Source organism: Physella acuta, unplaced genomic scaffold (assembly GCF_028476545.2).
Source record: "Physella acuta isolate Inbredline_101_S28 unplaced genomic scaffold, ASM2847654v3 ptg000566l, whole genome shotgun sequence".
NCBI lineage: Eukaryota > Metazoa > Mollusca > Gastropoda > Physidae > Physella > Physella acuta.
This window is the reverse complement of record NW_026732085.1, coordinates 509,428-530,000: the sequence shown is the minus strand read 5'-3', so window position 1 is coordinate 530,000 and position 20,573 is coordinate 509,428. Positions and strand designations below refer to the sequence as shown.

Below are 20,573 nucleotides of genomic sequence, written 5' to 3'. Positions count from 1 at the left end.
TATGAAATCTGACGCAACCATAACAGGTGGCTTATTGGATCGGTCTGATAACAATCTCAAAGCCAACGCGTGCTATTTTGGGAAACGGTACGAGAAGTTTCAGACGAGCTGTCAACTTTGATGGATGGGACGCAGATGTTTTAGTGAATCGGACGGTACGTCAGAAACTGCGACATTAGTATTCGGATACATCGATTACAAGTATCGATTACGGAAATGGAGACAAGTACGACTACGATTTCAAGGCATAAATAGGAGGGGACGGCAGAACTCGTCCTCTCTCTTCCCGTTTCGAGGCTCTTACCTCCTTCATCGCTCGCTTAGATCAGTCAGTCTGTGTGACTATGTCAAGTCGGTTATAGAACGGGTTAGCCGTATTGTGTTAAGGAGGATTATAGACATGTGGATTCAGTTATATGAAGCCTAGTGAAGGACTGTTAGGGGTCAGTTGATTCAGACTATTATTGAGAAGCATTCCTGTTGATTTATTGTGTTATTATGAAGCATTTCTTGATTCATGTAATAAAGGATCAATAGCGAACCTGCATCTTGAGTATCTATACTGTGGTCAATGTTGTCTAGAATGAGTGGTTAAACTCGTTAACACGTGGCACTACAGGCAATTAGGTCTCATTACATGTGGCGTTGCGAGCATGGTAACTGTTGGCTCGTTACAATTGGCGTTGTCGGCAGGATAAATGTTCGCTCGTCACAATTGGCGCTGCGATCAGGATGAATTCAACTAGACTTGCCGTTTAAGGCACCTATAGTCAACCTTGTGCATAACTGTGTTTAGTGTGTGTGTGAATTCGGACATTCAGGAACTGTGAAAATTGAGGAACGAGGAAAAATTTTTCATACACACACGGTAAGAAAGAACTCTTTTTTTTTAGTACTTAAGGAAGAAAATGTCTACTCTGGACGAGAAGCAGACCCATATAGTAGTCCTACCCAGAGAGTCCCATATTAACAAATTTTACGGGGACGGAGATCCAACTTTAACCAACAGGTTCAGTGAAGAGGTCAAAGCGGCCTGGGCCTCGAGACATATGTCACCAGAGGAAAGATTAAGACTGCTGATGGGCAGTATAGGTGAAACGGTTAGGGCAGAGGTTAAGTGCCACGATAGGACCGTCCAATCAGATCCAGATAAGGTGCTAGATCTGATTATGGAGACCTTTGGGGAGAGACGGTCGGGAGTGCAACTGCTATCGGGATTCGTGGGCTTAAAGCAGAGAATGGCGGAGAGTGTGATGGAGTACTCACACAGGATGAACAGGGCCTTTGATTCGGTAAAGGTCAAAATACCGGACATTGATGTACGCCTACTGAGGGACCAGTTCATCGAGGGGCTAGCAACCCCGATCCTAAGAAGAGAGTTGAGGGAGGAGGTCCACAAAGACCCGCAGTTGACCTTCCTTCAGGTCAGGAACTCAGCGATCCGCAGGTCCGAGGATGAGGACCAATCGAACTGTTCGGTGGACAAAGTCTCTGTGCCTGAACAGAGACAATCCCCACCCACAGGGGCCGACACGATGGAGACCATGATGGCTCAACTGTTGGCCCACCTAGAGAAGGTTGACCAACGCTTGAAGTGGTTGGAAAGCAGGTCAACAGCTGAGAATCAGGAAAAGAACGGTACAAAACAGGGACGGGTTGGACGGCCGCGTCCTGCCAAGCCATCACTCCAATGGACGGCAGACGGTCGACCAATTTGTCTGTCTTGTTCACAACCCGGACATATGGCACAACACTGTCCGGTGAAACGATCGCTCTCTGTACGGCAGGTCAAGACTACAGAGCGGCGAGGTAATGACTTAGTAAACAAAATGACAAAGAAACACAGTAAGGAGAAAAAGAAAGGCAAAACACAACTAATGAAAAAAATGAACTGTGAAATGAACTTGAATGTTGAAAAGTTTCAAGTGAACAATTTGTTGGTAGAGAAAAATGATGATAAGAAGAAAATTGGTAGACTTAATAAAGGAATTCAAAGTCTAACCAGGAAACTGGATAGGAAAAGTTCATGCAAATTAAAAGCACAGGAGAAATGTTCATCTTTAGAGTGTCTGTTATCGGAAGAAGTAAATAAAAATAGTGGACAACAGAACAGTGTTGGCAAACTAGAAAAATTATCAGATATTGAAAAAGAACTTCAAATTACAGCAAAGTTGGGATCCATCGAACAGCGATGGGCAGCAGAATTGGCACTCTTTGACCTGGAGAGAAAATATCGCCCAGGGCAGTCCAATGGTAATGCTGACGCGTTATCAAGGAATCCTTACGAGAGACCGGGTGATGAGGAAGAAACACTGACAGGAATATGTGAGGTCAGAGCGTCAACAGATATCCCTCATGGGGTACAAGTGATGCAGAACGGGCAGACCGGGGTGGAGCACATATCCACAGAGCCCGAACATATGGACAGTAGTGATTTTAATTGCCTTAATCACAAAAAGATAAGAGATGCCCAGAGAACGGATAGTGGCTTACAACCGCTATTGAAATACGTCCAGGAACAAAAATTCCCAGGAAGAAGGGAAAGAGAACAATTTGGTCGAGAAACAAAGAAAATACTGAGTCAGTGGAACCGTCTCAGTATAAAGGATGGTGTTCTCATGCGGAGAATTCATGACCAAATTGATGGCACAATACACCAGGTGGTGGTGCCGGGACAATTACGAGAAGAAGTGCTAAGGTTGGCACATGACAGGGCAGGACACCAAGGTCAGGACAGGACGCACAAAATATTACGACGGAGGTGTTACTGGCCCAATATGGAAATGGAGGTCAAACGCCATTGTGAGGCTTGTGTGAGGTGTCAGCATGCGAAAATGCCAGTTGTCAAAATGAGACAGCCATCAGGACACCTACTGGCGACAAAACCACTAGAGATTGTGGCTATGGACTTTACGTCGTTGGAGCAATCATCGGATGGGACGGAACATGTGTTGGTAATGACTGATGTATTCACCAAATGGACTGTGGCGGTGCCCACACGAGATCAGACTGCCAAAACAGTGGCAAAGGTCTTATTAGAACATTGGTTCATCAAATATGGCATACCAAGACAATTACACTCTGACCAAGGAAGGGCTTTCGAGTCAGAAGTAATTAACCAACTGTGCAGCCACTACGGGATCAACAAATCTAGAACAACCACATTTAATCCGAAGGGAAACGGACAGTGTGAACGGTTCAACCGCAGCATGCATGATTTGCTGCGTACGCTAGAACCTGAACAGAAAAAACGTTGGCCTGATTTTCTCCCAGAGTTGGTATATCTATACAACTGCACACCCCATGCCACAACCGGCTTTACGCCATACATGTTGCTGTTCGGACGAGAGGCTCGACTCCCTCTTGATTTGTTCCTAGGAAAAAGGGAGAGTATGACTGGCTCATACACCGCACTGGAATATGTGAATGAACATATGAGAAGAATTAGAGAAATGTACAGGGTAGTACAGGAAAGACTAGAACATGAATCTCGGCGAAGGGAACCGCCGATACAGACGAAGGACCCGCCACTCAAACTGAATGACAGGGTATTACTGCGTAGCCACCCGTTAGGCAGAAACAAAATCCACGATCTCTGGGGACAGGAGATATGGCAAGTCGTGGAGATGCCTAAAGCAGCAGGTGGCCCCTTTAAGATAAGACCCATCGATCACGCCAAACCGGATCGGTGGGCGAATATTGCTCAATTAAAGAAATATTGGAATAGGCAAGAAGAGCAGTTACACACAGAGAAACCCAAGACAATTAGGGAACCGGAAGTTATAACGGAAATTCACATACCCATTCCGGAACCATATCACCATCAACAGAACAACCGCGATACGCAAGGGGAGGATACCGGCAACAATGAGGATCCCGGTCCCTCCAGAAGCAGAGAGACAGTAGACCATCAGATAAGTGGTCCGCGGAGAAGTTTAAGGAACAGAAGGAATACGAAATTTTTTGTCAGCAACCATCAATTCTTTCATGGTCGCGCTGGTATGAAAACAGACTGTTCAAAGAGCTATAGAAGTGAACTGGTGAAGGCACCAAATGGAAAGGGTGGATGTGAATTCTAGAACTGTTTTGTGTCTCAGGAAGATGATGTAGACACAGTTGATATGTGAAATAGGTATAACTGGCAATCGTATACGAATGGAACGTCGTGGACAGTGAGTGGAACAATAAATTTTTTTTTTTTTACGACTGTGCGATTGACTTTGGAGGAGTGCACCTGCCAGGCGTTGTTTGTGGTTGAAAACACACAAAAAAAGCAGGGGTGGATGTAACTGGGGTAGGCCTAACTACCAGTTACAAATGATAACGAACGAGAAGCCGCGACGCAGTATGAAATCTGACGCAACCATAACAGGTGGCTTATTGGATCGGTCTGATAACAATCTCAAAGCCAACGCGTGCTATTTTGGGAAACGGTACGAGAAGTTTCAGACGAGCTGTCAACTTTGATGGATGGGACGCAGATGTTTTAGTGAATCGGACGGTACGTCAGAAACTGCGACATTAGTATTCGGATACATCGATTACAAGTATCGATTACGGAAATGGAGACAAGTACGACTACGATTTCAAGGCATAAATAGGAGGGGACGGCAGAACTCGTCCTCTCTCTTCCCGTTTCGAGGCTCTTACCTCCTTCATCGCTCGCTTAGATCAGTCAGTCTGTGTGACTATGTCAAGTCGGTTATAGAACGGGTTAGCCGTATTGTGTTAAGGAGGATTATAGACATGTGGATTCAGTTATATGAAGCCTAGTGAAGGACTGTTAGGGGTCAGTTGATTCAGACTATTATTGAGAAGCATTCCTGTTGATTTATTGTGTTATTATGAAGCATTTCTTGATTCATGTAATAAAGGATCAATAGCGAACCTGCATCTTGAGTATCTATACTGTGGTCAATGTTGTCTAGAATGAGTGGTTAAACTCGTTAACACGTGGCACTACAGGCAATTAGGTCTCATTACATGTGGCGTTGCGAGCATGGTAACTGTTGGCTCGTTACAATTGGCGTTGTCGGCAGGATAAATGTTCGCTCGTCACATATATATATATATATATATATATATATATATATATATATATATATATATATATATATATATATATATATATATATATATATATATATATATATATATTAATATATATACTAGCCGTCCCGGCCAGGCCCTGCTCTGGCTTCTGTGAAAAACCATTACCTGTGTGTTTAGTAATCATCATAAACCCGGCATTGCACACCCAAACCCAAACCAAAACAACAAAACGCAAACATAAAGCTAACACAATTACAAATACAAACGAAAACAAAAACCTAACAACTAACCCAACCACAACCACAAACACCAATACGAACACAAAGAAAAAAAACAAACGAAAAAGCAAACGAAAACAAACCAAATCCAAATGCAAAACCAACCACAAACCCAAAGAAAAAAACACAAACGAAAAAAACAAACGAAAACAAACCAAATACAAACGCAAAACCAACCACAAACACAAATACAAACACAAACGCAAAGAAGATAAAACACAAACGAAAACGAAAAAAGAAAGAACAAAAACGAACCAAATCAAAACGCAACCACTAACGCAAACCCAACCTAAACACAAAGAAAACACTAACGCGAACATAAACGCACAGTGCTCAGAGTCTAGCCCGGGGCGGAATCGCCTGTTTCAGCTTAATAAACGACTATAGTACCCCAACTTATTCATAGTCTTTTGCACTCACTTTAATGAACGTAGGCGCGAAACCGAACACGGGAGGCCCGGGACCCCAAATAGCACCCTGTCTGGGCGCCAGAGGACGCACCATGACGTCACCGCCTGATTGAACTTAGTAAACGACTATAGTACATAACTTATTCATAGTCTTTTGAACTCACGCGAACGTATATACCATAGCGTACACCGGAAGGCCCGGGGCGCCAAATAGCACCCTGTCGGGGTGCCGGAGGACGCCCGGATTTGATTCACTTAAAGTCTATAGTAACCTTTCTTACCCATAGTCTATCGCACTGTTAAAAACAAAACTATGCAGCATAGCGCTCACATGATAGCCCAGGGTGCCAAATCGAACCGTGCAAGGGCGCCGGCGGACGCGCCTGTTTCAATTTAGTGAACAAAAATGATAATACTCCAAGCTTATCCGTAAATGGAAAGAAATAAACATATAGGATTTGTAGGACCTGGCTTATTAAATGTTATTGATTTAAAAAAAAAAATATTGAACAGTATGTTCAGTGTATAGAATAAATAAAAGGCAGTGTTAAAAATACCTAACGACATTGCACTTAATCAATCCCCGCTAATTATGTAATTATTATTTTTTTCTTAACACCAAAAACAAAGTAATAAAATGTAAATTCTTTCTTCTTAAGAAATTTTTTTATTAAAGGGAAGTAACTGTGCAGTCAATACATTTCCGACACAATTTTAGAAATTTTATAAACGTCGATACTCTTTTTAAAAATTTTATGTCGTGTTCATAATTGAAAATTATTCTTCTAAGTAAATAGAGTGAAAATTGTTTTTAAAGACTTTCAATGGTAATTTTTTGACTCGTACATTTAGACTATGAGCACGATAAAAAATCTAACACTTAAATCCATAGAAGTGTCAACGACAAACATGCATTACATACAGAACTGAGCTTTATATATTAGATATAGATATATATATATATATATATATATATATATATATATATATATATATATATTAATTCGCGTGCTTATCTCACATAGAACATTGAATAACCTAAATGTTAAAATTCTGTTTTCATTTTTACTTTCTCGTATATACGAAGTATAGAGAAAGTATTGTAATCGTCCAAAAAAAATAGAGATTTTTACAAATCTCGACGTTTTACACCTCATTGATACGGAAAAACATAATTTTGCAATCTTGTCCGTATGTCTGTGTGTCTGTCTGTCTGTCTATATTCAAAGTTATATAAGAATATTCGAGAAAGTTTAGGGGAGATCTCTCCCGGTTTATTATCTTCCTTTTCCTAGACGAAGCAGAATGTTTAGTTATGAGACAAGTGGATGTTGTGGATGTATCATGATTAGTGTTGGTAGTAGCATCATAGGCGTAGCGAGGGCGGAGGGGGGGGGGTGCGAACTGCGCCGGGTGACACCATTTAGGGGTGTGACACCAAGGCAAACAATTGGCAAACAATTGGAAAATGTACAGAAAAAAATGCTTTTTTGCCAGATCCATTAATGATTTATAAAAGTTAAATAGTTTTTGAAGTACAAATGGACAATTATTATAAGACTCTGGGGGTGACACAATGACGAAAACATACTATAGAGAAACCAATGCTACATCCAACTGTATTATTAACAGATTATAGACAAACATTGTTACTATTAATTCTGCAGTGATTAAAGCTTATACACATACATATAAGCGTATGTAGCATATATTTAAATTACAGGCCTATGTAGGCTGACACACACAGAGAGAGAGAGAGAGAGAGAGAGACAGACAGATATATATATATATATATATATATATATATATATATATATATATATATATATATATATATATATATATATATATATATATATATATATATATATATACTTTGTTTCTTGAGGGGGGGGGGGTGACACCACGAAGTGCTGCACGGGGTGACACCCGACCTAGCGACGCCACTGTGTAACATCTTACTCAACGATAAATACAAATGATCTGAAGTACAAAAGGGGTGTAGATTACACATGCATTAATAATGTAACCTTACTTCCCTGGCTTACTCAAAGATAAATACAAATGATCAGCAGTACAAAATAGGTGTAGATTACATTTAAAAAATGTAACCGAACTTAACTTACCTGGTAAGGTGAGTGATACTACAGGTGGGTTATACCTGATGGTCAAATCCACAGCTCCAACGGCACACACCGTCAACGATAACAGAAGATACAACAGCATTTTCAACTAAAAGTAAAAAAATTTAACAAAATAAACACATTTATTTTTCCAATTAACTGATTTTGATTATCTTTGCTGTGTATATTTTTTTGGTTATGTACTAAAACATACTATTTACGAGACATAGAATGATTAAGTTAAAATAATAACAATCTCACATTTAAAATACCGGATATTTATCAATTCAATAGTTTGCGAGATCCGCTAGGTGTCTCTACATAAACTGATTAAAATAATGTTTTTATTGACAAGAGAACAATATCCGGTATCAGGGCGGACAAGTGTTCGATTATTATCGCTAGTCGCCTCATCCAGTGATTTAAGTTTAAGTACTTTAAACACCATTTATTACCTCCCCTACCCACCGTTTTGTCTCCCCTTTCTAAGTCTGTCCTTGTGCGACATATTAAAAGAAAAAAGTGTTAACAATGATTGTAAAAAAAAAAAAAAAAAAAAAACAACCAATGTTGTATATCTACAATGTGTGCGGACAGAACCAAGATGGCGATCTGCTGATAAGGCGAAGGCTGTTGGGCTGGAATATATGTAACTAGTGACAGCAAGCTGGTGTGTTTTGTATGGGGCACTGAACGTCTGTGACACTGCCATGTAGCAGAGGGTTGATGTGTGCCGTGTATCGGACACTACTATATAACATATGTGTGTATGTGTGTGTGTGTGTCTTTACATCCTTACATACTCTAGACAAGTCACTGGCTGATACAAACTGTCTCATCAGATTTACTCATCCTTTCTTATGTCCCACAGCTTATAATGATATATCCTGCAACAGCTTATAATAATCTATCCTGCAACAGCTCATAATGATATATCCTGCAACAGCTTATAATGATATATCCTGCAACAGCTTATAATGATATATCCTGCAACAGCTTATAATGATATATCCTGCAACAGCTTATGATATATCCTGCAACAGCTTATAATGATATATCCTGCAACAGCTTATAATGATATATCCTGCAACAGCTTATAATGATATATCCTGCAACAGCTTATAATGATATATCCTGCAACAGCTTATAATGATATATCCTGCAACAGCTTATGATATATCCTGCAACAGCTTATAATGATATATCCTGCAACAGCTTATAATGATATATCCTGCAACAGCTTATAATGATATATCCTGCAACAGCTTATAATGATATATCCTGCAACATCTTATAATGATATATCCTGCAACAGCTTATAATGATATATCCTGCAACAGCTTATAATGATCTATCCTGCAACAGCTTATAATGATCTATCCTGCAACAGCTTATAATGATCTATCCTGCAACAGCTTATAATGATCTATCCTGCAACAGCTTATAATGATCTATCCTGCAACAGCTTATAATGATCTATCCTGCAACAGCTTATAATGATCTATCCTGCAACAGCTTATAATGATCTATCCTGCAACAGCTTATAATGATCTATCCTGCAACAGCTTATAATGATCTATCCTGCAACAGCTTATAATGATCTATCCTGCAACAGCTTATAATGATCTATCCTGCAACAGCTTATAATGATCTATCCTGCAACAGCTTATAATGAACTATGTTAGTCCTTATTATATTTATTTTTGTAACTGTGCAGCGACCACAAGGCACCAAATTTGTTTGGGCTAATGTTTTCTTACAAAATAGTTTAGTTAAATAACAAATCCCGACATCAAACTTGTATAGATGCCATACAAAACACACAATTAAGCTTTTGCGATCACGTATAAATTTAAAAACACTGCCATGGACTTTTTAAATTTGTTTTTAACTCACCTTTGCTAGTCTGAACACCGCGATGTCATTAGACTAGGGCTACACTAGACTTTAGGGGACAACATGGTCGGAAGGTAGCAAAGCACGACTGTTAGCCCGAAAGCCTTGAGTCCGGAGACCCAGCTCTAATGGGTACCTGACACCCATAGCGAAAGTAAAGGCAGCGAGGCAATGGGCTGACGACATCATTCCCTGATATACCGAGGTCACGGAAACCGGCGAACTCTACTTCACCTACCCTACTGCCCATACCGCCCGAAAGATTATCTCATGATATTATCATGATAATTAATCATGATATATTATGAGATTATCTCATTCATGAGCCTAAGGAGGCCCCAGCATTTTGCATCAGTCTTTGAACACCGATCAACTACCTATATACGTGATCGTTCATGTGCGCCTTTGGTGTAGGAGTCAGGAGTGACTCTGCCTTCAGCAGCTGCCTACGGACTCCTAAGGTTATCCTGACCTAAATCGGGAGACTCCCCTGAGCGCCATGACTGTGCCCGGCCCCTTTTTGGTAAACGGGCTTGCAACCGATGTTCCCTCTAAGCTGAGAGGAGGTTGTGTGGCCGCACAGTCCTTTTTGTAAAATACATATATCCTTGTATAAGACTTTTAGAATGACGTGCACACAAAATACGCGTTAAACACTATCTTTCTCCAAATAGAGGAAACGTTTTATACCCCTACGGTTAAGCTGAGTACTGGACGGTGGGGTACGAGTTTACCCCGCGTTCATTGGGGTGGAAGATATGCCTGGTGAGAACCGAAGGACAAGAGCTACCAATGGTATTAAAACGCCTGTATTTACTTAGCATGCAACACGCATTATTCCTACCTACACATCACCGCAACTTTCAACAGCGCAGAACGTCTTTTTTTATATAACTACCACGCACCGGATGTTTACATTGCGACGTACGTGTGACGTCAATATGAAGAGCCGGACAAACCGGTACAACGGGTTAAGGTTTAACCCATTTAGTCGTCAGGTACATACGTCTACGTCATCATTCTCAAACCAGAGGCGTGGCAACCCATTTCGAACTAACAATTTTGCGCCCCTACTCCCCCCTCCATATTTATATATTTACTCATTTTGACGAAAGATCGCCCTACTCCTCCCACTGTTTAAAAATAGTTTTTTTCCGTATCACACAAGTTATTTTTCTACCCTATTTGGCGCCCTACCCCCCCCCCACCCCCGCTAGGGCAGGGCCCAAAGCAGCCGCCCCACCCGCCCTCATCCCTCACTTAGCTACACTTCTGTCTCAAACGATTCTTGATAAATCATTTAATTAACTTTTTCATCGATTTATACGTAGGCGCCCTGTCTAACTTTAAACTGCTGCTTAATTTAAGTTTCATTTTGCGACATGTTAAACCGAACTAATTTTATAAACTTGACGACTTAATTAAATAAAAAAGCGAATGCTCATAACATGTAAAATAAGCGTCAACAAAAACATACAAAAACACATTGAAATACAAAAAGAAAAAAAAATTGTCATAACATTTTAATTTCCCGTCCCACATTACAAACTAGTAAACTGGATGTAGTCGATGATGAGGGCGGCGTTTTCACCCTGCCAAGTCGGCTGCCAGGCGCCATGAGCTTTCCAGAAGTTTTCGGCGGCCACGGGCTGGGGCTGGCTGTTGCTCCAGGGTTTGGTGACGCCACCGTAGTGGTTGCCGTCTGGGAAGAAACCACTGGTACCGCCGACAGCCACGTTGAACATCATGTAAAACTGGCGAAAATAACGTGACACTGTCAAAAACTAAGTTAAAACTGGCGAAAATAACGTGACACTGTCAAAAACTAAGTTAAAACTGGCGAAAATAACGTGACACTGTCAAAAACTAAGTTAAAACTGGCGAAAATAACGTGACACTGTCAAAAACTAAGTTAAAACTGGCGAAAATAACGTGACACTATCAAAAATATCATGTAAAACTGGCAAAAATAACGTGAAACTGTCAAAAACATCGTGTAAAACTAGGAAAAAAAAACAACGTATTATCCAAAACAAGATGTAGAATAACGCGAAACTGTCAAAAACCAAGTTAAAACTGGCAATAATAACGTAAAACTGTCAAAAACATTCTGTAAAACTGGCAAAAAAGTAACGTACTGTCCAAAACTTGATGTAGAATAACGCGAAACTGTCAAAAACCAAGTTAAAACTGGCAATAATAACGTAAAACTGTCAAAAACATTCTGTAAAACTGGCAAAAAAGTAACGTACTGTCAAAAACATGATGTAAAATAACGCGAAACTGTCAAAAACCAGGTTAAAACTTGTAAAAATAACGAGGAACTGTCAAAAAACATCACGAAAAGCGGTCAAAAAAAAGGAAACTGGCAAAAATAACATTAAAAACATCAGGTACAAATGGTCGAAAAGATAATGTGAAACTGTCAAGAACCACATGTAAAAAGGTAAAAATAACAACGTGAATTTGTCAAACATCTTATAAAAAAGTAAAAAAAAAATATAAAAAATCGTGAAACTGTCAAAAGCGTGATGTAAAATTGTCAACAACAAAAAAACCGGCCAAAAACATGAAACTTAAAAAAAAATTCACGTGAAAATGTCAAAACAACTATTTAGCTATTACATTATTAACTGTAATATTACATTAATGATTATTCTGTTGATTATTTGATTAATTAACTATGATTTTTGTCCACACAGGCCAAACAATGTCAACACAAATAAAAAAGTTCCTTATACCTCTTGGTCGAAGGGCGCCATTTTGCTGCCAGACGCCCAGAGGTTGCTTCCAGAGAAGCCTCCCTTCTGCCAGAACCCGCCGGCAGGGGGCGTCACGCTCATGATCTGCTGGTTGTCGATGAAAGTTCTACAACAGAAAAAATATATAGATCTAAATATTATTTTGACATGTGATATTTTAAGTTAAGTACATTTTTTTACTGCCTAAATTATTTTTTTTGTTGGCATACGTAAAATAGATGAAGATTTAGGTTAAAGAAAATACATAAAGCTGGAGTAAACTCCCCTAAACTTCCTTGTGCATTCGCATACACCATATACCATTATCATTAAGCCATTACGGGCTGGGAGGGTACCTCCAGTGGAATTGGACTATAGAATTGGGCAGGTCAGTTTCTGACAAAAACTAATCTTTTTTTTTTTTAGGAAACACATAGAGGCGAAATTTAATTTAATTATTCTGTTCCATATGAACTTAAAAGGTATTGAAGAAACAGGAAATAAAGTACCAAATTCACGTTACCGTAAGTCGCTCAAAAAATAAGAAATACCAAGTAAAGGATCTAGTACGTATATATGAAATTTCGTATACTTTAAAAAAACAGTGCATAGTAATCTTGGTTACACGCTCGATTCAGACAGATATTACAACAAATAAAAACTTGTTTAAAACAAACGTACATAATGTGATCGTGGGTCCACTCCAGTCTCCACACATGGTAGTTAGTGTGCCAGTTGGCATTTTTCCTTGAGAAAAAAACAAAACAAAATGTCATGTTTAATGAGTACTTCTAACAAAACGTTTTAAAAAATAAACTTTCCCCATTAATTTTCTCGCATATTCTCATATAACGATAAGGGTTGGGGTGGAACTTCCAGTAAAAGTTTGTGACAAAAACTTTCTATTTTTTGTTAAAAAGAACGACATAAAATTATCAAATTCTTTTGGTTTCATGAGAAATCGCAAATAGCATTAAGGACTACTTTTGGTCACCGGAAATCACTCAAAATTTGAAAGAAACAAGAGAATAAGATGTAATATCATTGTGTGAAATTTCCTCTACCTAACTGAAACAGAAATCAAGTTATCGTGTTCATAAGGAAATAAAGTAAAGTACCACTTCCGGTTATAGAAAAGTTGAAAGAAACCAACCTATGCATATAAAGTAATACGTATATATGAAATAACGTCCTCTTAAATTAAAGGGTACTTAAGGTTTCGGCTTTTGAGAAACCAGAAGTAGAGTAAATACCGTTTCCGGTTATCGGAAATTACTCAAAAAAATGAAGCTTTTAGCCTAAATTGCTTTGGAGTGGGGGGGGAGGGATGTTACCATAACGTTGCGGATAGAAACCGAAGATCAGATGACCTTGACTTACTTTTCTCCGTGAGTCAAAGAAAACCTGTTCTGGTCAGCAGACGGCCCCCAGTGGAGCGTGCTGGTCACGGTGCCAACGCCAATGTCTCCCGCGTTACCTAAGTCGAGACGATACGTCACAAGGTTAATGCGCATGCGCCAAACTGCTCTCTTACAGGGTACTAAAAAGGTTAGAGATTTTGTACAGATACTATTTTTAGTCTATGCCCTCACCTATTGATTCCATAATATCAATCTCGCCAGAACGAGGCCATTGTCCGTAGTGATCGTTTTTAGGGAGCATCCAAATAGCTGAAAGTAAATTTTACGAAATAGTAGAACTAGATATAGACTATAAGTCAGTTGATTTAAATTGAAAATATTTTTTTATACCTGTAGCAGTCAAATAACTTAGAGTAATCTGTCAACCAAATAGAGTAATAATATACAGTATGTTATTAAAAAAAGTTTAAATTTTATTTTTTCTAAATTACAAAAAAAAAAAAAAACGAAAACCTTCCTGGCAACCCACTTCTACAAAAAATGCCAACAAACATGACATTAAACGCGAGCAGTTACCTGGCCACAACCAGTCACCACGGGGAATCCTGGCCCGGACTTCGACAGTGCCGTACCGCAGGGTGGGGATGCTCTCGACCTTGCCGGACATGATGGGGGGTAGGAAACCGTTCCTGCCGTCCCTGGTACAACCGTTGTTGCCGCTCTCCGTGCAGACGCCAAACAGTGCTGGAACAAAGGCAGACAACTCTCTGACTAAAACTGTTTTTAGTGTCAGAACCGCTTATTTGCCGATACATTAAAAAAAAATAATTCGGAATCCTCATTGAATTCTTACACTTGTAATAAATACAACAAATTTAAAAAAAACTGTAACAATAATAAACTTATAAAGTATATAGATTTATAAAATGTGTCAGATAATTTTTTAATGGCTAATTTAATATTTGATTAGATTGAAAATTGGATATTTTTGCGTTGTAATCAGGAACACATGTATATGGAAGTCGCTGTCTTGGAATTAGATCAAAAGTTTAGTTATATTTATCACAAACTTACAGACAAATAAACGGACATAGTGACTTTAGAAAAAGCCTGTAAAACAGCAATAAAATCGACCAAAACACACACACACATACACACGACCCACAGATCAAGTCCACAGAGGCGTAGCGCGACCCTTCCCGGCGCCCGGGGACAAACTTTCAATTTGCACCCCCCTCGAACTTTTGATTTGCACACCCCCCTCAAACTTCAAACTTTTGATTTGCACCCCCCCCCCCCCCTCAAATTTTCGATTTGCACCTCCCCCCTCGAACTTTTCATTTGCACCCCCCCCCTCAAACCTTTCAATTTGTTTTTCCAACCCATTTTGGCGCCCCCCTCCCCCTAAGGTCGGCGCCCGGGGACATATGTGTCCCCCCCCCCCCCCTCGCTACGCCTCTGCAAGTCCACCATACTTCGACACATAAGCTGTGACCAACAAACTATCTATGACAACCACTCACTTTGCATGTCCATGTGTCCGTTGTGTAGAAAGTTCTCGTCGAATCTGGTGTCACTGACTGTTGGTATCTGAAAAAATGACACACGGAAAAAATAGTTTTATTTTAAAATATATTATCCCTAAAAATTGCGTTTTGACCACTCGTCGTCACCTGAATAAAAATTATTTAAATTTAATAAAGTACCGCTTTTTAATGTTAAAACATAAAGAGAATCATGTTTGGATAAACAAAACAAAAAAAATGATTGGACTTTTAAATTAAAAATTATACGATGATGATAAACGGATGAATGAAAGCCGTAGTATGACGTCACTTACCGGCATCAGATAGAGATGTCCGTCTTTAATGTAGACATTTTTGTGGTCGTTGGTGTAGACCTGGAACTCTCCGTTCTGGGGAGAGGGAGAAATGGTTGGGGAGGGGGGTATTGCATTGTTATATTAGAATCAAACTTTTCGGGGGTAAAAAAATTGAAATGAATAAAATTATTAACATCACAATAACAGTTCTTTCGATCTAATTTCTTTATCTGAAGTATACATTAAAATTTATGAAGCTGAAATTTATAGTGAAATTTTTTAAAGTGATGTATTAATTAAAAGATATTTTTTTATGCACTGGAAGATGTGATGGTGGATACTGACTTATTAGGACATGGTCCAGTGTTTTTTTTTCAGGAATCTAGTAGGGGTGTGGGGGGGGGGCATCCTCCCCGAAGCATGTCTACGTCCCCCCCCCCCCCACACCCCACGCCTCCCACGAATGAAATAGAATTTATATACGGAATATATACTTTTACCAGTGTCCACCGTCCGCCCCCACGGAAATTTAAGTCCGCCTCCCCCCCCCCAACCGAAAGTTTCAAGTGCCTTTCCCCCCCCCCCCCCCCCCCCCCACCGGAGAACAAAGTCTACTTACATAGCCCCCGAACATAGACACCTCGTGGGTCCACTTGGAACGGTCGAACGAGTTGAAGTCGTCCCTGAATATCACGGCCCGCAGACGACGACCAGACGACAGCTGAGCAACAGGTCCTTGAGAGTCTGGCAGCAGACGAGAAGGGAAGGGTGAGCAAGTTCAAGGTCGTGTACAATACCGTCAGTACTCGGGTAGTTAGAGGACGTCATGTGGTCTTGTGGTAATGTTGGACGTGATTTCCTCCAATACCATTAAGTATTACGTGTCAACTGGTTATAGACCGATGACTCCGATTTCAGCCTGCTTTTCTTTTTGCGTTTGCTTCCAGAGCCTTTGTCCAACCAAGAACAAACTACAAGGCAGAAGTTGTTTAATTTTGGAGTTGTCTCTCCTGGTTGGGTTGCTGTCCCCTGTTGCCGAGCATCATCTCCCGGCAATAATGTGGCACTAATATATCACAAATATCCATTGAGCTGAATAACTATGTCGCAATACGAATTTAGCTTTCAGTTCGTTTTAGGTTTAGAATTAGTGTTAAATTTTCATGTAGGGTTACTATTCGCGTTTACATCGATACCATGAAATACTGTTCAAGTTTGAAATTACACAGTGTGGTGTTTTTTCTAAGCCATTAGTATCCCTATCTCAGTGCTAATGTAACTGTCACCCACCCCAACTCCCCCCCCCCCTCCACCCCTGCTGTAAAACTTACGTAGAGTGAGTGTCGACCGCTGCGTCGTCTCCAGGATGTTGCCGTTGCTGTCGTAGAGAACAGCATAGGCGGTGATGGCGTCGGCGCCGTCTAGACTGACGTCACGAACCTGGAACACCCAACCTTCGGCTACACAGAGAAAAAAAAAAGTATCTTACTGTGTGTTTAACATAAATAGATTTACTGTATTGAATATTACTCATAAGAAAAAGGGCTGGTAAGTAGGTCACCAACCAGTTCTACGGCTCAATAAAACCTACCATGAGTCATAGAACTGGTTGGTGACCTACTTACCAGCCCTATTCCAGACCTTAGCTGATTTCTGTATTTGAGCTTTGTATATGTCGTCGGTGTTAAATGATTTTGTCGGAGATTTTTTTAATGTGCAAAACACCACTTTCTCCAGAAAAAAAAACGATGACTGACACACTACCTTAGAAGGGCGGGAGTACATTTGTTTTTGCTTCAAGCGAACCTTAACAAGCAAAATGTTTCCAATTTTTTCCCCAACTAAATCGGCCTATAATTACTGTGATCTTAAGGGTACGCTTACGGCAAGAACTCTAGATTCTAGGCTAGCTGCAGTAGAAAAGATGAAGAGTGGAGGGCATACACAGTGCCATTGATTAACATGGGGATCAACATAGGGGGCCATAGGTTTGAAAATCTGTATACAAGAAGTCTGATTTTTTATCGTCAGGGCAACTCTAACACCACTCAGCTCTAATGGAATCCCTGCATAAGTTGGCGAGAAATGTAGACCTGAGGTACTGTGTACACATTTCCTCCGCGGCAATTGAATCAGATGAATCAATTGAATAATTATGCTCCATCTTTTATATTCGCACCGACAATCTCGATTACCCAATCACACCCCCCCCCCCCCACACACACACACACCCCACCATATTTAGCCTCATTGACATTCAACTCACTTGTTGAAACACCGCGTCCTTGGTAGGCCACGTGCTTGATGACGTAATGAAAAGTGACGTCATTGACATCGCTTGCACCACCTTTGAAGAAGAAAAAAAATCCTTTAAGTTTAAAAAAAATTGTTCCAGCTGCTATATTTATTGCAACCTTACATTCACAATGTTAAGTTCATGTCTATTCTGAAACATAAAAGACTTGTTTTCCGAAAAAATATTTTTACTGATCAAGAAGGATGCTAAGTTTCCAATTAGTATAACAACCAACACTGAGGTAAAAAAACGAAACTTGCATCTAGAAATTTAACACCCACATACACACACGGACAAACATCAACAACAAGAAAAACCAGCAAATAATGTCTCAATCTCATATATTCAGCAACTGACAAAGACTAATGGTCAAAATATCGTTGTTGTATTTTGTTTTTTTTTATAGCTGTTTTCAACAATTCACCAATTCACTCCACCTCTTTACATTCTCCTTTTATAATTCTTACAATTTTTTAAACGTAGAAAAAAAAACGGAGTGTTTAATAATGGTCAAGTTTTCGTCTACCTACCTGAGAGTTTGAAAGACAGAATCGGTGGGCTGTTCTTTATGATCACGTGGGCAGATCCCACGTCAGCTGCTACTGCTCCAGCAGCAACAAGTAAACCAATCAAAAACAACATTTTTCTCAATGCCAGAACCTGTTGGATGGCCAGTGCAGAGTTCAAGTTAAAGATTTTAAAATTGTTTACATATTTTAACTACCTTAATTTATAAGAGTGGAAAGGGAAGATAAAACATAAGCCAAGAAAGCTAATACAGGAAGAACCGGTTGCAGCGTTTCTTTCATGCATCTGTTGGTTGGGGGGGGAGGCGATGGCCGTAAGCATGTACCCCCCCCCCCCCCCCCCCGCAAAGTGAAATAGAATATTATATACAAAATATATACTCTATAAGTGTCCAACCTTCCCCCCATTCCCGAAAATTTGAGTACGCCCCACAAGAATTTCTGGTCCTCCCCCCCCCCCCCGCACCGGAGATTAATGTCTAGAAAAAGCACTGTCCGATTATACTAAACGTATAACGATATTCGAAAACGTCACTAATATTTCGTTTCAGTGAAATTTCAGTAGACACAAGAGTTGCACAGCACATTCTATTCCTCAGAATACTACCCGAAAAATGGCACCCAACAAATAATGTACCAACAACTACAGATAAAATGGCACGCAACAAATAATTTGTACCAACAACTACAGACAATATGGCACACAACAAATTCTACCAACAGCTACAGATAAAATGGCAACCAACAAAAACTAACAACTGCAGCTAAAATAAATCTGACCAAGTCTAACCAAGACTTGCGCAAATAATATAGCCCTTGACTTAGTGTAGTATAATTACATAGTACAATCTCATACTCCAAGCATAATCACTTAGGCTACTTTTAGTACATCAAAAACGATAGTATAATAATACACTATCAATATAATCATACAACTAGCATAAACACGTACTCCTAGCATACCAAAAACATTTATATAATTACACACTATTAATCCTAATTTATAAAAGCCCAGTGTGCGCACATCTCTCTCTCTCTCTCTCTCTTTCTCTGTCCGCAAAAAATTTTCGCCGGACATCACGTCAGAATCGGCAGCGATATATCGAGAATTTTTTACGGACTTTTGTTGAAAATAATATGTTAGATGTTTTAAATGTATAACCACAATTTTATTTAAAGAAGAAAAATAAAAATTTAAGGCGTATTCGAATGTAGAGAAACAGTATTATTTATGCAACCGGAAAAGCATTAATATATGTGAAAAAGAACGCATAAAACTGTGACGTCACTATTGCTTATACATTAACTATTGACGTCATCTGCCTAAATAGCGAAGATGTTAGTGTACATTAAACCACGCAGGTGGTGCGGGTTCGAGACACACCAAGTCAACTTGGTTAATGTATTTATTTTTATTATGCTCGGGCTAAACTTAAAAAAAAATTCTTTTAGGAATCTAGATCTAGATCTAAATTGTCGGGTGTCCGATAGGGCACTTCCCGGCGCCGCAGGCGCTTCAAATTTGGCAGGATCTTGCCTTGGGGCGACAGAACACGGGGGCCGGTTGGCCGAAAAGTCTACGATGAGGGGGTCAAAACTGACCTCGACTGACCGGTACCTTATATGAGCTATAAATCGAAAAAAAATGTCCACGGATTAAACCTCTTCATAACTCTTGAGGTCGTAGACCGACCCTCGGGCGAATTAATTAAGCATGCAAATTCTCAATGTTTTCGAAAGCCTAAGCGAAGCTGGGCAGCATGCCTAGTATAATATTAAACAGCTAGTATAATCACACACTATTAACAAAATATTAAACAGCTAGTATAATCACACACTATTAACATAATATTAAACAGCTAGTATAACCACATTCAACTAAACACAAAAAGGTCACCACATACGAAGCGGAAGAACTCACCAAACGAAATGTTCTGGTGACTGTCCCACCAAACGACAAACTACAAGTGACGTCTGCCTATACCAGAACGACGCCTGCCCCATACCTGTTGCTCTACTTCTGCTGTTGGCAGATAAGGACGCCGGTTCTTGAGTACTAATTGATCT

General features: G+C 39.8%; 2 protein-coding genes across 7 annotated transcripts in view; both read right to left on the bottom strand.

The window, feature by feature from the left end:
• Window positions 1–10,620, bottom strand: part of LOC131946621 (beta-1,3-glucan-binding protein-like) — a 23,264-nt gene extending 12,644 nt beyond the window's left edge. The window contains exons 1-2 of one of the 6 annotated variants that reach the window (XM_059307545.1): window positions 10,604–10,620; window positions 7,867–7,972 (exon numbers count right to left, since the gene is read on the bottom strand). In XM_059307545.1, the coding sequence (XP_059163528.1) occupies window positions 7,867–7,966 (100 nt within the window). In that variant the 5' untranslated portion in view covers window positions 7,967–7,972; window positions 10,604–10,620. Of the gene's footprint in view, window positions 1–7,866; window positions 7,973–8,077; window positions 8,096–8,124; window positions 8,293–8,318; window positions 8,410–10,603 lie in introns of those variants that run through there. The other 5 variants (XM_059307542.1, XM_059307543.1, XM_059307540.1 and 2 more) reach the window with 5 other exon arrangements.
• Window positions 10,621–11,267: 647 nt separating this feature from the next.
• Window positions 11,268–20,548, bottom strand: LOC131946640 (beta-1,3-glucan-binding protein-like). Its single transcript, XM_059307580.1, has 13 exons — window positions 20,428–20,548; window positions 18,510–18,639; window positions 17,950–18,030; window positions 17,015–17,143; window positions 16,303–16,427; window positions 15,702–15,776; window positions 15,385–15,451; window positions 14,438–14,605; window positions 14,093–14,170; window positions 13,881–13,977; window positions 13,182–13,247; window positions 12,501–12,627; window positions 11,268–11,513 (listed from the first exon to the last, which is right to left on the bottom strand). Exons 2-13 carry the CDS (start codon window positions 18,619–18,621, stop codon window positions 11,301–11,303), a joined length of 1,338 nt encoding a protein of 445 aa, XP_059163563.1. The 5' UTR covers window positions 18,622–18,639; window positions 20,428–20,548; the 3' UTR covers window positions 11,268–11,300.
• Between the last annotated feature and the right edge of the window lie 25 nt (window positions 20,549–20,573).